Source organism: Mycteria americana, chromosome 1, assembly GCF_035582795.1.
Source record: "Mycteria americana isolate JAX WOST 10 ecotype Jacksonville Zoo and Gardens chromosome 1, USCA_MyAme_1.0, whole genome shotgun sequence".
NCBI classification, from domain to species: Eukaryota; Metazoa; Chordata; class Aves; order Ciconiiformes; family Ciconiidae; genus Mycteria; species Mycteria americana.
Window position 1 is genome coordinate 69,244,098 of NC_134365.1, and position 15,987 is coordinate 69,260,084.

Consider the following 15,987-nt stretch of genomic DNA (forward strand, 5'->3'; position numbering starts at 1 on the left):
ATCTGAGACTCTGGTCGCAGAGTAAAGTCCAGTTCCAGTTGTGGATGCTGCTCGCTATTAGATCAGTGAGGCTTAATCATGTCGGGACATCTTCTAAAGAACATCTGGACAACATCTTCGGCAGCTGAGACTAGACAGGAGCCCCTCCTACTGGCAGCTGGTGCCCCCTGTACCTAGGGAGGCTCACCCCTGGCCAGGTACAAGTGCCCTTTCCTCATGTGTCCTCCTCTGTAGATGCAGGAATAGCTTCAGTGGACAAAAAACTATGGTATGATATTCATGAGTCACTGTTTTGGTGGAGGATAAAGCAAACTTGCAGGGGAAGCTAGAAGAAAAGAAGGCAACCAACTTTTCTCCTTCCCGGAGAAAAACATCAAAGACATTTAAGCAGAGAGGACAAAGTGAGGTAAAGCAATAGGTGGTCTCCCGTCCTTACCCACCCACGCAAGAACCATGACCAACTCATTCTGTGGTTTTTGTCCTCAGCACTGGCAGGAGTGCCAAGTCTTCCCCCTTGTGAGACACACCCCCCCGAGATGGGCCACGCACCTCATTACTGCTGGCTGAGGACCTCTTGCCTCTTCTGTAGCCCTTCAAGCGGCTAGCCAGATGCCCACTCCCACCCAACATTTGAGGTGCGCACCCCCAGCTGTCCCTCCTGCCCTTCCTGGCACCCAGCACCACCATGGGACTGACACACACCTATGTGCCTCCCAACGGCTTTTCTTGTCCCACCAAAGCAGGAGTGGAGACAGCAAGGAAGGATTAAAGCTGCAGGAAGTCCCATCTTCCTCATGGACTGCACTGAAGCCAGCGTGGTCTTTCAATAAGCTGAGATCTTTTTTGAATAATCCACACAGCTCATAGCTGGAGGTTTTAAGGAGCACATGTATCCAGTCCTGCCCATCCATCTCTGCTGTTGGTCCTACAGTGGTTCTGCCTTCCCTTCTGCCACCTCTAACCCTGATGTAAGACACCATCTTGGGGTGCGAAGCCGTGCCAGCCCCAGGAGGATTCCTGTGAGGCCCGATGAGGATCTCGCCCGTTGTGGCCAGCTGTCCCTTGTAACGCCAAAAGTGGAAAAGCGTGTTACGCGACAGGCCAAGCAATTTGTTTCCAAGCCTCAGGTCTGTGACGCTCCCCTTCACACCTCCAGGCCCCGGGAGGGGACCCTGGCGTTTGCTAGGTCCCCAATGGAACACCCTGCCCTCCGCAGCCTGAACGTGCAAGTTAGAAGTTCAGCAGACAAGCAGGGAACAACAGCCCAGACGGTAACGCAGCTTTACCTCGGAGCAAAAAAGCTGGCACCTAAAATTTCCTGCAGCCAGCTGCAATTTCAAGACTGCCGTTGCCCTCTAATTAGTTGGTATTTGCTGTGCCAACTATTATCTTTCTAGTTACATAGTGCTGAGGACAATGGCTCCTTATTTCCTACCACAAACACTGGGTTACTATTTACCTCCAGCTGTACCTCCTCTCTCTCCTATTCCCATTAAAAGAAAGCATCATTAATGACTACAGTGATGGGAAACACTGGAATAGTGGGTCATAAATTAAGACACTCGGAGCCCTCGATTATTTGTACCGTGTAGCCTGCATTCAAACATTTACCTGCTCCTCTAAAATTGCTCATGTGAGTATTTCCGTTCCGAACCTGAACGGACGCTCAGAGCTGTTTGAAACCAGGCGCTGGTGTAGGGTGCGTGCCTCAAGCTGCACTAGGTCCCAACCTGGTACAAATTTGAGTAATTCCAGGGGGCCAAATGCCTCCCTGATGTAACTCGCTTCGAATCCTCATTTGTGTGCAGCCGTGCATGTGCAGGAGCAGCAAGGCGCTCCCCGCACCGCGCGCGAGGCTCTGCGGCTCCTGCCCCGCGGAGACTTTGGATGCCTGACGCTGTGGGGCCCGGAGATGGGGATCCCGACACACCAAGTGTAAATCCTGGCTTCGTTGGCTGCTGCAGAGCTGCCACCAAGCTCGGAGGCCGGGCATGTAAACCCTGCCTCCAAGCACTGAGATGCCCAACAATCCCGAGGGCTAGGCACCGCTCTCAGTTGCACCAACATAAATTTGCGGTGATCCTGCTAATGCCTCTGCAGCTACTCCCTACTTCTGCCAGGAAAAGTGAGAACAGGATCTGGCCGTGAATCTGTGAAGTTTTATGGGAGGAGAGGCGGGGGAGAGCCCCCGGTGTGATTCCTGGTGTTGCAGGCAAGGGATGGATGTGCCTGTTGAGAGCCAGCCCCATCAAGAGCTCCACGCAAGCTGTGCGCTGCTTCCTCTGCCAAACTTTGCCAGCCTTTTTCAACGGCGTCCCGGAACCAGGCTTAGCTTCATTCGCACCTTCCCTGCGACCCGCCCCTGCCCGCACTTGGATACAGATGCCAAAAATCCCCGCTCAGATGAAGCAGCAGGTCACCAGGTCAAAACTCCTCCTCTGGCCAGAGCCAGAAACCCCGCTGCCCACGCCGGAGGGGCTTTGGCTTCCGGCGCGTTGGCCCCCGGCCCAGGGGCCACAAGGGCGGGGTGCCCGTGAGCACCCACGGCGAGACACGCGTGGCACGGCGTGGCTGCTGCACAGGGCGGTGGCGAGCTGGGCACTGCGGGGCGCCGGGGCCCGGCGGCCGGGGAGGGAGCGGCCACTGCGGAGTGCGCGGGGAGCGATCCACGAGTGACTGAGAGCCCCTGCGGGGGCCGCGCTGCCGGGCACGGCGGGGGCGGCAGGGGCCGGAGGGCTGCAGGGGCCGGAGGGAAGGAGCCCGCCCGGTCCCCGCGGCCACCCCGCAGCGGCACGGGGCTGCCCGCGGCTCCCCCCCGTCGCCCTCCCCACCCGCCGGCACGGGGCCCCCCCGACGGCACCTCGCCCCCCCGCCAGCCCCCCCGCCCGCCCCACCCCGGGGCCGCCCCGGCGGGGGAGGCCGCCGCGCCCCTCGAGCGAGCCCCATCCCGGCGGCGGCGGCGGCGGCGGTGCCCGCGGCGGGGCGGGCGCAGGGCGCGGGGGGCGGGCGCGGGGCGGGGGGAGGCGGGGCGGAGGCGGCCGGAGCCCCCGGGATCCGCCGGCACCTCCCGGGCCCGGCACTCGCCGCCGCCGCCAACTTCGGCCGGGAGTCGCCCTCGGTGCCGCCGTTCCCGGAGCCCAGCGCCGCCGCGGCGACGGGGAGGGCAGCGCCGGCAGCCTCCCCCCGCTCCCCTCTCGCTGCCGGCGGGGGGCTCGGCCCGGCGCGGCGACGGGGCCGCGGCCCCCGGGGCAGGTGCGTCCCCTCGCGGTCTCCGGCCGCCGCGACGCCGCGGAGGGGGGCGCGGAGCCCCGTGCCCGCCGCGGGCGCCCGCTCACCTGCCGCTGCCGCCGCCGCCGCCGCCCGGGGACGCGGCGCCCGGGAGATGCAGGTAGGAGGCGGCCCCGGCCCGCGGCGGCGGGGAGGGCGGTGGCGGCGGGGGGAGGAGGCCGGGGGGCGGGAGGCGTTTCGCCGTGCCGGGCGGCGCGGCTCTCCGGGCCCGTCCCGTCCCGGGGCCGGACGCCTCCCCGGCGGCCCGCGGAGGGGCGGCAGGCGGCGCGGGCAGCGCCGGGGGGTCGCAGCTTTCTCCCCGCCCGGCAGACGCGGCCGCCTGTCGCCGCCGACCCCCGGCAGCGCGGCCCGGCGGCGCCCCCGGCCCGTTACGGCCGCCGGCCGGGGCAGGGCAGCGGCTGCGGGGGCCGCGGGGATGGGGCGGTCCGGGCTGCGCGGAGCCCCCGCGGCGGGAGGCCCCGGCCGGCGGAAGGAGCCGTCGGGGGCCGCGGCCGTCGGGGGGCCGAGCCGCGGCCGCTGCCGGGCAGCAGCCCCAGGGAGCATCCCCGCGACACGGGGCAGCGGAGCGGCGACCGGGCACGGGGCTAGGGCCGGTGGCGGGGTGGCCTTGGCGGCGTTCCTGCGGTGGGAGAGACCCGCTCTGGCAGGAGAGATGCTGCCCGGTCGGGAGGGGCCGTAGTCGGGCATGAGGGACGTCGCTGGGGCACGAGGGATGCTCCTCTGGGGTGGCGGACGTTGAGCCGCTAAAACAGATTTTCCTCGGACGTGATAGACGTGAGTTTGGCAAAACAGATGTTACTCCGGTAAGATGGAGGTTACTCTGAGCGGGGAGACGTTACTCTCGGATGAGGGCCCTTTCCCTGAGCGCGAACGCAGCGGCTTTCCCGAGAGCACGCGAGCCCCCTGCCCACGCTGTCCTTCTCACCCGCGTGCCTGCGGCGTGGCAGCATGCGCCATCATGGGCCATGGCACGTGGCACGGGAGAAGGTGCTCGTGCATGTGGAATCACAGACGGTACTGATGGTGTGCCCGGTCTCACGGTGCCAGGGCATGAGCATCCCAGTTATGTCCGTAACAAACACGTTGTTTTATGAAACTTGGTTTTTTTCTGGGAATTATGGTGCAATGCTTCCCCGGTATGGGTAAAGTAACTTCCCTAAACATATTTGGGTGTGCTGTGACGCACTTTGTTGCCCCATGTGTTTTGTACTTTTCCTCTGTCACCAGATGAGCATCCCTGTCGGACTCTCTATCCGACTTTTACTTGCCTCTTAATGCTCTCCTGCCTGTGCTCTGGTGTCCGATCATCGTCACCGCCCTTGCTCTGCTGCCTGCACCCGCGTACTCACCTGTTCATCTTTGGGGTCGGTTTGTTTTTGTGACTGAGCTGTTTCTCATACACATACTAGCGTTTATGTTCTCACTTCATTGTCTTCATAGCCAAAAACTCGGGTGCATGCGCATCACGTTCCTCATGTGCACCTGCACGTTTCCAATATAATCTGCTCTACCACACTTCACCCGCACACGTGGATTGTCTTTTCCACTGATGCCTCCTTGTCTGCCTACACGTTGAGGGGTCTTTCCTGTTGCCCTTTATTTGGGCTTTTGTGTCTGCACAGCCTCGGGCACACACGTATTAATAGGCACACAAGGCACCTCCTTCCTTTACACTCATCTTCGTCTGTCTGTCCCTTCAGAGCCCTTTACCCTGCCCGGTACACGCGTATCTCTAAGGCCTTCTCCACCCTCCCCTGCAGGTGGGAGGTCTGCAGGGGGGCCCTGGCACGTTGCCCTTCCTTCCCACATTTGCTGCTGGGCATCGACACACAGGAGCTGAAGCGACCGCTTTTTCTGGTGGTGGCAGGTTTAACCTACAGGTGCCCGTCTTCTGTCATGTGCACGGATGCTGTTTTAAAAGCAGAACCAAGTTTTGGTACATGCTCTTCTTCCCAAAAGAGAAAAAAGTGGGCTTTCTCAAAGTTGGCAGGAGAGTCAGACTCCTCTTAAACCCGTGTCCTATGCCTGGACACCTGGGTTTATCCAAGGTGAAGGTTGGGCACTGCAGGAATTCAGGTGGCATTTTTTTACCCCAAGCGTCCAACCTATGGGATAAGTTACCACGTGTGGCGGCGAGGCTAGGCCAAGTACTCTTTTTTTCTTTTTTTTTTTTTTTTTCCCCTTCTTCTTTAAAGAAATTAGCCAAGTATATGAAAGGAAAAGCAGGAGGCTGAACTGCCAGTGCAGGGTAGGAGGCAGAGCTGGAGAGGCGAGCTGGCCCCGTTCCAGCCGTGGGTTTCCTCTGCTCCCAGGCTCCGTCACTCGCTCGCGTTTCTGTGCCCAGAGGTGTCGGTGAGAGATGCCTCCCTTTTGGAAAGGAGTCCCTCCCTAGCTCCTTCTGTGCCTTCAATATTAGCACACCTCTCCTCTCGGTAGCTGTAAGCAGCCCCTGTGTCTTTTCCCCCGTCTCTAGTGTACGTACAACGAAAATGTCCTTCCATGTGTGACTAACCTCTGTTTAGGGAAAGCTGAAGCTGAAATCGTGGCTGCAGGCTTCCGGGCCTGAGAAGTCTTGTCTCTTGGCCCCTTCCCTCCCAATCTGCCAGAAATCATGACATCAGTAGAAAAAAATTGAAGTTTTGAAAGAGCTGGGTCTAAAAAGTTGGGGGTTCCTGGTTTTTTCAGGTAGTAAGGTATGTCCCAATTGTATTTTCCAGACTTATTCTGCGAAGACCAGAAACACACCTTTTTAAAGAAAAATTCACATTCTTGTATAGTGAAATCTCCAGGGTCTTGGGCTTTTAGGAAGAGATCAAATATTGTGAAATTTAAAAAAATTAATACATCGGTGCAGTCACCTTTAATGCTATTTGTTCCTTTCTCTAGCCCAGTAGGCCTCGCTGTTTCTGGACTGCTTCAGACCTTGAGTCTTTTGTCCTGCAGTTGTTGGCTTTGGGTTTCAAGGCGCGCAGGGAAACCAGTTCTTTTCTGAAAACTGCATGATTGCTCATTTAAATGAATATAAATTGTTTCTATTCATAAGACCTTTTTTCCTAATGGCTGATCAAAGTTCGAGTGAAAACCATTTCATCATTTCCAAATTAATTGGACACACACACACAATAAGCATTTCAGAGAGACTTTTAAACACAGTGCTTTTAAAATCAGGATGCGGATAGCCAAGGCATGTTGTCATGTAAGACAGGGCAGGCCGTGATTTGCTTCTCTTTTTTTCAGAGAAAGGGACCTTCGCTTGCTGGAAAAAGGCATACAGACTTCATTAAAACTGAAGGCAGCGCAGAGAAGAGTCCCGGGAATTTTTCCTGGACTGGAAACAATCCTTTTCTAATGGGAGATTTAAGGAATGTGGACCTAGGTAGCGTTTCAGAAAGAAAATTAAGAGGTAGCGTGGTGTGATACCTGAGCGCTTTCAGCAGCACTGAGAGTAGCTGGTGCTTGCAGAGCTTTCTAATTCAAGAGGAGAACTTAAAGCGTGTGGCTGGGCGTTTAAGCTCTATGCATTCCTGTTAGAAACAGGCAACGTTTTTAACAGCAGGGTGATTAACCATCAGAACAAACGACCAAAGGCAACGTTAGCTTCTCCAGCTCTTAAAATCTTCACATAAAGACTGAATGTCTTCTGGGGAAAGGCTCTTTACTGGAGCGCGAGTTCTTGGGCTCACTGCAGAGATAACTGGCTGAGGCCGTATGGACAGAATTACGGACGAGACCAGCCCCTTTCCAAGCTTTGGCTTAGGCCTTGGTAAAGCTTACGCAAGCCTCCCCCTGCTCTGCGTGAGGTAGAGCAACACGGCCACTGAAAGCAGATTGTCGCTTTTCAGCACAGCCGTTGCCACAAAGTAGGGATGCTCTCGTGTACCTTCTAATCGCACGGCCGCTCTCCGCAGAAGTGCTTTGCAAGGGGAGCCCGTTGTAGATGGCAGGCTGTCCGTATGCGGGGATCCTTCGCTTGTCCTTGGGAGCTGTGAAACGGGCAGTGAGGTCTGAAGGCTTGCAGCGGGGCTGCAGGCAGCGCGGGGACGGGAGTGCTGCCTGTCCCCTCCAGTCCTTGGGGCCTGGATGACTCAAGCTAGAGTTTGGCTGAGTTTGTGAAACTTTAACTCCTTGTTCTTTCATTAAGTGTCACCAGCAATTGCCAAGCCTCCTCTTTTACCCTTTTTTGCCCTCAGAAAGGGAGCTCCGCAGGGCTCTGGCACCCAAATGGCTATGCTGACACTGTGGTCCCCGTGTTTCTGGTTGGGTTTTCCCTGGTACCTTTCCTTTGCACGGTCCCCGTGCACCGTGCGTACCCAGCTCGTGGGACTGCGGCTCTCCTCGGGCTGCAGTGTCCTGCACGCTTCTCTCAAGAGCTTTCCCGCTTCCCAAGGATGCTGCCTGGCAAGGATGTTCTTGGAGTAAATGATGGGGAAAAAATGTCCGTGCAGTCGGGCACTCCCCCACCTGCTCACCCCCAAGGGCCCTAACCTGGGGGTGCCCCAGCCCGTGGCTGCAGCCCCCTAGCAGTTTTTTTGGGAGGTCCTCCCCAGGGCCTGGCAGCGGTGGACGGTGAGGGCTGTGTGAACCCCGTCTCTTCCCCTTGGTATGTTTACCTGTCTAAATTTAACTCCCCAGTCGGCTTCATCCATCCTAAGCCGACCTGTTCTCTTGTGGCTGAGCTGTGGGTCTGGCTCCTGCTGCAGCGTTTCCTGGCTGCCTCGGGCTGGTGGTTTGCTGCTTGCTCCCGCTCTCCAGCAGACGCTGGCTCTTTCGAGGTCCCGGGCAAGCCGCTTCTCCCCGCTTGTAGGTTTTATTTTTAAATCTGGTTTCGCAGAAAGGGACCGGACAGCCCTCGGGACTAGAGGGTCCCTTGTTCTCTCATCCCTGGTTGCTCTGAGTATTTACTCTGCAGTGGGCTTCAGGAAATCTCCCCTTGTCCCGCTGCAGCCCACAGCCGTTTTCCTTCTGGCTGTGGTTGCTCCCAAATGGAGACCAGGCATGCGGAGGGGCTCCCTGGCCACCTCTAAAGGGATGGTGCCTCTTTCAGCCCCCATCAGGACCCCAGCAGTGGGGTCGGTAGGTGCTTCCCCATGGAGGCATCTTCCTTATTTTGCTTTGTTCAGAGCGGGGCTTCCCCGAGCTGGCTTTCATCCCAGTTTGTTTGGGAACCGAGTGATGTGCCCCTCGGCTTCAGAGGAGCCGGAGGGAGGGAGAGGCAGGGAGGGAGCGCTCCTGTTTCTGTTGGGCTGGACAGAATTTGCTTTCTTTAGAGTTTCAGAGTTTGGGACAGTAAATACGGCCCAACCTGGAAGCCTTCTTCATCTAAATAAAACTGTCGGGATCAAACCATTCGTGTCCTGCATAACCCTGCAAGAGACCCCTAATTGATCTCTGCTTTTCCGGGCATGCCTGCTTGCCGTGTAGCTGATGCTGTGGTCTACCACATGAGAGAGATGGTTTGAATCCTGGCCTCCTCTGTCACTCTTTGAGCTAACCCGGTGGCCTTGTGTTTAATACTCTCATATTCAGAGGAAAGGTAACGAAGGCCAAGGTTTTCAGCAATGACTAGTGATTTGGGGTATCCGACTTGAAACGCTGTCAAAGGTCCCGATTTTTTTCCGAGGTTCAGCTATTTCTGACGCTTGGGCAGGCTTAAGTAGTCTGGGCTTGATGACTCAAAATGACTAGCCCGTTTTGCAAATCTTCGTCTTGGGATCTGGAGCAGAATTGGGCAAAACAAAATGAGATCAAATAATGCACGACATAGGTCTCTAGCAGGGATACTCAAATGGAATGAGTCTTCCTAGAGTGGGAATCGGTTCGTGGCTGGAGAGCTCATGGCACTGTTGCATGCAAGGGTTTGAAAAGGAGGGCTTGGTTTACTTCAACTTGTGGTTTTCGATAGCTCATGAGAAAGGCTTGAAGGGTTTGATAGTTTTATGGTAGGGAAAGAAAAGGAGAGCAACGTTGTATCTTATATATAGCTCTGTGTGTGTGTGCGTGTGTATACACATGAAGTTTAAGTCTTATTTTATTTGAAGGATTTGGGTAAAATATAAGATGTTTTCTGTAAATTCTGTAAATTTCTGTAAGTTGGAGATGAAGGAGACTGAAGTGGTTGGGTGGAGCACGTGTTTCGGGTTGGTTTTTCATCACTAGGGGCAGAGGGTTTAGAAAAGTCATACCAATACTAGTATTTCGGTGGTCTCCCTACATTTATCTTCCTTTTCCAGTTGTTCTCTGTTCAGCTTCTTGGCTGGTTTGGTATCCTTGTTTCACTGAGTCCAGAAGCATTGTAGCACCTCTATTATGGACAAGTTGGAGTTCTAAAGCGAATTAAATGAGGATCTCCCTTGCTTAGCTGTGAAAACATTTATGAGTTTTGTTATGCATCAAAGAGTGGCGAGAGAAACATATGAGCCCACATATGTCTTCATTAATGGACCATTTTTCAGAAAAAATAATTTTGTGACTGTCAGGTTCATTACTCTCTGAGGTGTTCCTAAGTACTCTGAAGTTGTTTCTAATCATAAAAAATTGATACTGTGCAAAGGAAAATGAAGTTCCTTGTTTTCCTCCTCTTTTTACAGATAGAGCAATTCTAGAGGTTTCCTTGTTATATTCTGCGGCCCAGATTTGTTAATAATTACTGTAAATATTGGTCCTGGCAGAATGTCAGGGTTTTGTTTAGTAAATATTTTGCCGTTATCGTTTCTGTGTCACAGCTGGGAAGGTTTGGAGTATCCTGTGGTTGTCATCACTGGCGATTCTGCCCGGCTTCGCATCTTCAAAAACTAACTGGAGCTTTACAATCCTGTGTCGAGATGCTGCAGATATTCATGGGGTAGCCCCATTACTCTACATGCTGTAGTGGGGGCTTCTGGTTTTGGACCAAAATGTCGGCTCTTGCTCCAGTGCGTGGTGTATACAAACCAGATTTCTCACCGACATCTGCAGCCTTGTGGGTGACTGCAGCTGTTATTCCACCTGCAGAGATTTCGCAGCCTGCCATACAGGTAGGGTGGGCTCAGTGCTCCTGTGAATTATGACCAATTACCTGTCCCAATTTCTTTTCTGTTTTTATAACTATTCCCCATTTCCACCTATTCTTAACAAGCTATTCGGGAGTTTTGCCAAAGTACAAAATGAACTTCTATTAATTTTTATTAATGGCAAGAAAGTTTTCAGCTGGGTAAGCTTGGTAAGTGCAGCACTGTTTATGTTCAGCTTTTACTGTAGCTGCACGGGCTCTTTCAGCATCTCTGCTGTTTTCCAAGGAGCCGGCGCAATCCTGAAAGGCTCGAGAAAGGCTGGTTGTCTTCTCCATAGCCTCCTGAGATGATCTAAGAGTGGGTCTGTATTTCTTCACAACGACAGTTGCACTCCAGGGGCATAGAACCCCACTGCACGTAACAACTAAACTTTTTGACCAGAAGGCGTGTAAAACTTCTGTATCTTCTAAGGAAACGGTGCCATTTAGGTCAGACTCGCGCACCAGGAACAATCTGCTCCGATCAATCTCTGAATTTGGCTGCTTGTATTGGGTTGTGTCTATGCCAGAGCAGTGCTGGCATAGCTGGGCAGTGCTGGGCTTTTCTGCCCGTGTAGCTGTGACACCTTTCCAAAGACCATGAATGAAGGCAACAACAGCTCCTTCTGCGGACACAGCTGCGGCCACGTGGGCATCTTTGTCAGCAACAGTGTTCACTGTGGTGTTGGGAGGCGTGTGTTTTTATTATATTTTTTTTTCACTCCATGAACTAACAAAGTTTTATGGGGTAAACTTGATAGGCTGGACCAGGCCCTACTTATAGACGCCAGGTAATGATTCTAAGTCAAGCGTAAAACCAAGCTACAAGCAATAGGGAAAGTGGTGACTTTTAGACAAGAGTTAGTTTGTGGTAGCTAAGCCTAACTTTAGCTTATGGACAAGGCTGAACTAGGAAATGTATTTTAAATACATTAGAGATAAGGCTCTGTCAGTTCATTGCCACTTCTGGTAAATCTGTGTGAGATCTGAGTTGGTGAACCTCGTGCTTCATGCAGTCGATCCCGAGCTGAGCAGAGGGAAGGTGACCGTCACAGTATGCCTCTGGGCCGGCAGGGACAGCTTTGCCTGTCACCTGTACCAATTCCTGCACCTCCCTGAGGCAACAGGGAAGATGATCCTCTTATTTCCCAGACGGTCCAGTAACTCATTCTTCCTCCTGGTAAAGAGGTGGTGATCTTCACAGAGCCCAAAATCTTTGTCCATAGCCAGGGAAGGATTATCCAGCAGACCTGTGTGCAAGAGGACGTGTATGCTGGCCCGTGGAGTATGCCGGAGCTGGACCAGGGATGGGGGAGGATACGGCCCTGTGGAAATTTTGGCTCATTCGCATCTTGGGACAGGCGTCAGAGGCTGCTGTGGGGTGGACATAGCTTTCTAAACTCAGCCTGGGATTGAAAGAGCTCAAAAGCAACACCCGTTCCCAAGTTATGGATTGCCATCCAGAAGGTCCATCAATCTAGCAGGTGCTGGTGTGATGTTGAAAGCCGTGGAGTCTCTTGAACACGATCCATTCCCCGTTTGGGTCTCAAGGCAGATGTTGCAGCGCTGCTCAGTCACGGCTGTGACTCCACCTAAATACATTTTACTTTTCCCTTCAGCTCCTCTGCCCAAATGTGCGGGAGCCTTTGGCTTTTAATACCAACATCATCACAGCAAATTCATCACTTGATCCTGTCACTCTTTCCTCGGTAGGGCTTTCTCGCAGCGTCGTGCTGAGTGGATCTTCCAGACCGTCTTGGTGACTTGTAATCTGAGGTCCTGCATCTGCGACTAGTCGCCATAAATTGACTTGCTGTGCGGTTTTTGTGCCGTGCAGACTTGCATGTTCGTAGCCATTGTCCCATATGTCTGAAGCAGCAGACGTTAGTGGCATAATTGCCTTTTTGGTTAAAGTTTACAGCCCTGTGTTTGGGATATGCTGCTTTCTCTCGTTGTCCCCTCTTCCGCAGAAAACTCTGGCTGGTTATTTCTGTGCAGGGCAGAGGTTGCTGGTAGTCGTACATCTGCCTAAAGATGTCTTCAGAAATTTTGTGGATTCCTGGAGTTGGAGTTAGGCTTTTGTTTGTGTTTTTCTGCAAAGAATTAGTATTAAATAAGTAACAAGTGATTAGAGGTAATTTTATGTTTCCAGAGGCCCATTTGCCTTTTCCTTTCCAAGGTTTTGCAAAGCAGACATTTGGAAAGAGGTCTGTAATCTTGTATGCTGATGGACATTTGGAAAGAGGTCTGTAATCTTGTATGCTGATGAAGAGATGCTGCTTTGGAGGGCATCTAGGAGTATCCTCAGACCCCACTCCTCATCTGTGTGCAAAGTGGGTTTCTGTTTGTCCAGTACTCATCTGACACCGTGGACCCTTTCCCCTAAATTAAAATCTCTAATTGCTCTGTAATATTTCAGGTTCCTGAACAAGTCTGGGTGCAGGTATGCCAAATTCCTGGACTTCGAGAAGGAATCTCCGGTGTGTCCCCAGTGTGGATATGCCCATTGTGGACATCCATACGCTTGGAGCAAATGCCCAATCCTCAAGCAGCAAAATAAACAAACATGGAGCTGGTAAAATAAAAAGGCTTTCGTAAGAAAACATGGTTTGGTCTAAATTGAAATTTTCAGAAGAAAACCATATTTTTCCATAGTGATGTTTCAAAACCTAATGATTTCTGTTTCCAATTGACGTTCAGACTTAAATGTCATTTTAAGTTGAAACCTGAAACAAGAGTTTAAATTTCAGGTCCACATCCCAAAATCTCTAGTTTTGGATCAACATTTCATTTTGAATGTTTTGCTTCTATCAATAATATCTTGGGTTTTTTTCCCCTGCATTTTCAAATCAAAAGCGTTTGGAATTGTTCATGGCATGAAATAGTATGATATTTTGACCTTTCGTCCTTATTTGGGACGCAGGCAAATGTTGAAATCCCAGCCCTTCTTGGGGAACAGAGATTCCATTCTCCGACCAGATCCACAAAAGTATATTTCCACTGGTTTTGCTGGCCGGCTACTTCAATACTTTGTGTGTGATGACTTGTAATTCACTGCAGATTGAATCTGTGGCGCGTCCACATGGCTGGGCCGGAGAGGCTGAGGGCAGTTAATCTTTCGTGCTCTGTGTTGTGCTTTCAAATTAATATCCAGATTTCTTTCCCAAGATACATTTTCCTTTCTAACCAGCGCTTGGTAGTGCACTGCGCAGCTGCCTGATACATATTCCATGCACAGAGGAGGACTCTGGTGCTCTCTCAGTCTAGCTACGAGCTCTTACATGAACTGGGGGTGTTTTAAAAGTTGAGACAGCTTCTTGGTCGTCTATTGTTTGCAGTCTCGCAGACTGCCATATATCTTTCTGCTCAGAAGTTACTTTTTCCCCTTCCCACTATTGTGGGGAACTTTTCCCTGCCGGGCTCTGTGCAATGTGTCTCTGGAGCAGTTTTATGGTGTTCCCCAGAAGCATGCTTTTGTATAGCTGCCTCAAAGCATAATCCAGAGAAAAGTCTCTGAAGCAAGAAATGTCTTTTTCTGTTTGGCTTTGAGGTGTTATCTCCCCTCTTCCAAAATGCAATTGGCTCCATCTACATCCCTAAGCTGTTTTGTTTGGAGCGAAGAGAGCTCAGAAAATCAAGGGAGGCCACACACATAAACAACTGTGTGTGAAATCAATTAATCTAAATGAGCAGGAGACATATTCTTGAAGGAGAAAAGACTGGTTCTCACAGAAACCTCCCTTGTGTACGGCATTAGCGGGACTGTTACAAACATTATGTCACTGGAACAATGATGACCTAGGTGAGTATTTTAAACTTTTCGGCTTGTATTGGCCAGTATCTAGAGGAAGAGTGGTGTTTGTGTTTGAACAGCCTTCCACGCTCTTCGTGAGCATTTTAACAAATGATTTTCATAAGGGAAATGCTCACGGATACAGTGCTAGCATGCTAAAGCAAACGCTATTGAAGGGACCTAAATTTTGACATCGTAACTTCAAATATTTGCATCATAAATTTGATTCCAGGAATTGCACTTATCCGGTCAGGGATAAGAAGCCATGCCTGCCATTCTTGTGTGTTCAGGTAGCAGATACTGTCAGCAATACGTACACCAGCAACCTACAGGACAGGAATTATTTGCAGGAGGTTTTGTAAACAATTTTTAATCTCAAATTAGAGAAAAACCTGCTTTTTTTAAAAAGTGCTTTTTAAAAAAGTCTGGTAAGAAAAAGAGGTTTCCTCAAGCTGTATGTTATAAAGTATTATTTGTCTCTGCGGTTGCAGGACTGTGAAACAGGATGCCGATGCGTAGGGATTTCTAAACCTGGTTAGCTCTTGGATCGTGGTCACGCGTAGCGGCAGAGCCCAGCTTTCCCCGCCGGAGGAGGGTCACACGCGTCTCGGCACATCGTGGTCCCGTGCTTTAGGGTGCCCGAGGGTCAGTGACTACGATCATATCCCAGTTCCTCTCCGCACCGCTTTAAATAACAGTCTCCTCTCTTAGCCGACTGGCCCGGGGCAGCGATAACACGTGCTGGGAGCAAAAACCTGAACTTGGCCTTTCTTGGCTGAGGGAAGGCCATGGAAAGGAGGTCTCGAGAGAGCACTCTTGAGGGGAAAGGAGCGAAAGATCGGGAAATCGAGGAGACAGCTACTCCACTCAAGTTCCTAAATTGTCACAGGAGAGGATGAAGCAGTGCAACTCTGAGAAATCAAAAGTCTTTGGGCTTGCAGTGTTACTCAGACATTAAAATCTTTTCACGGCCACGAACCTTCCCTGGCCCTACCCTACCTCCCGTTTGGGAATGAGGAAAATAGTAAGAGAAGTTGCTCTGTGTTGTGCACGGAGGTCTCCCTAATGAATCGCACTCTGCTTAGTCCAGCCCTGAACTGAGAGTTCGTCCTATGGAGTGAAGGGTTCCCAAAGGCTTGAACTAAGACCAGCCACGTTGGGGAAAGCTGCAGGATAAGGGGTCCTGATAGGATACTCCTGTTCATGCAACCTCGTCGTTAGGTTTTGCCCTGATTTCTTGTTTCATTCTAGTATGTAATGGATTATTTTCCTGCTTTGAGAAGAAAAGTCCTTTACAACTAAGACTTTGGTGTGTAATTTTTTTTAGTTGAGGCCAGGAGGTTGTCCAGCATGGAAGCCAAGAAGGTGCCCTGTGTTCCTGCGCTGCTGGGAGCTGGGAGCCCTTCTGGAGAAGGCAGAGAGCCCTCCCTGTAGCTTTCTGGGTGGAAGGGAATCGCCACGTACAACCTGCCGGTGCCAAAACCCAACGGGTTGGCGGATGCTTCTGAGCAGCTTTTATCGTTCTGATCACCATCATTTGTTTTATTGGCTATCTGATTTGATGGAGGCTGAGAAGGACATCATTTCCCAGGGCCTTCAGGGCAAAACCTGGGCTTCGTAGAGCTAAGCTCTCTTTCCGACCCTCCCGCAGCCCCGGGGTGACCCCCGGCGGCATCTCTCCGGGGAGGTGTCTGCTGAAACGCACCAAGTCATTGGCGAGCTAGCTGGCTGTACGCCGCTGAAATTCATCCCCCTCAGGCACTTTTCTAGATGCCAAAAGCAAGCAGTGTGCTTCTTCGGGCACCTAAATATCGTCGTTAAAGTGGCTTATTGTCCCCTACTTTCACATCTGTGAAAGAGGAGCCCCAGCATGTTCCTA

At 52.2% G+C, this 15,987-nt stretch overlaps 1 protein-coding gene across 2 annotated transcripts in view; it reads left to right on the plus strand.

Moving 5' to 3' along the window:
* The first annotated feature begins 3,250 nt into the window (after positions 1–3,250).
* WNT5B (Wnt family member 5B) overlaps positions 3,251–15,987 on the plus strand; it is a 74,606-nt gene continuing 61,869 nt past the window's right edge. The window contains exon 1 of one of the 2 annotated variants that reach the window (XM_075504426.1): positions 3,251–3,388. In XM_075504426.1, coding sequence (XP_075360541.1) covers positions 3,383–3,388 — 6 coding nt within the window. In that variant the 5' untranslated portion in view covers positions 3,251–3,382. Of the gene's footprint in view, positions 3,389–10,166; positions 10,302–15,987 lie in introns of those variants that run through there. The other variant, XM_075504405.1, reaches the window with a different exon arrangement.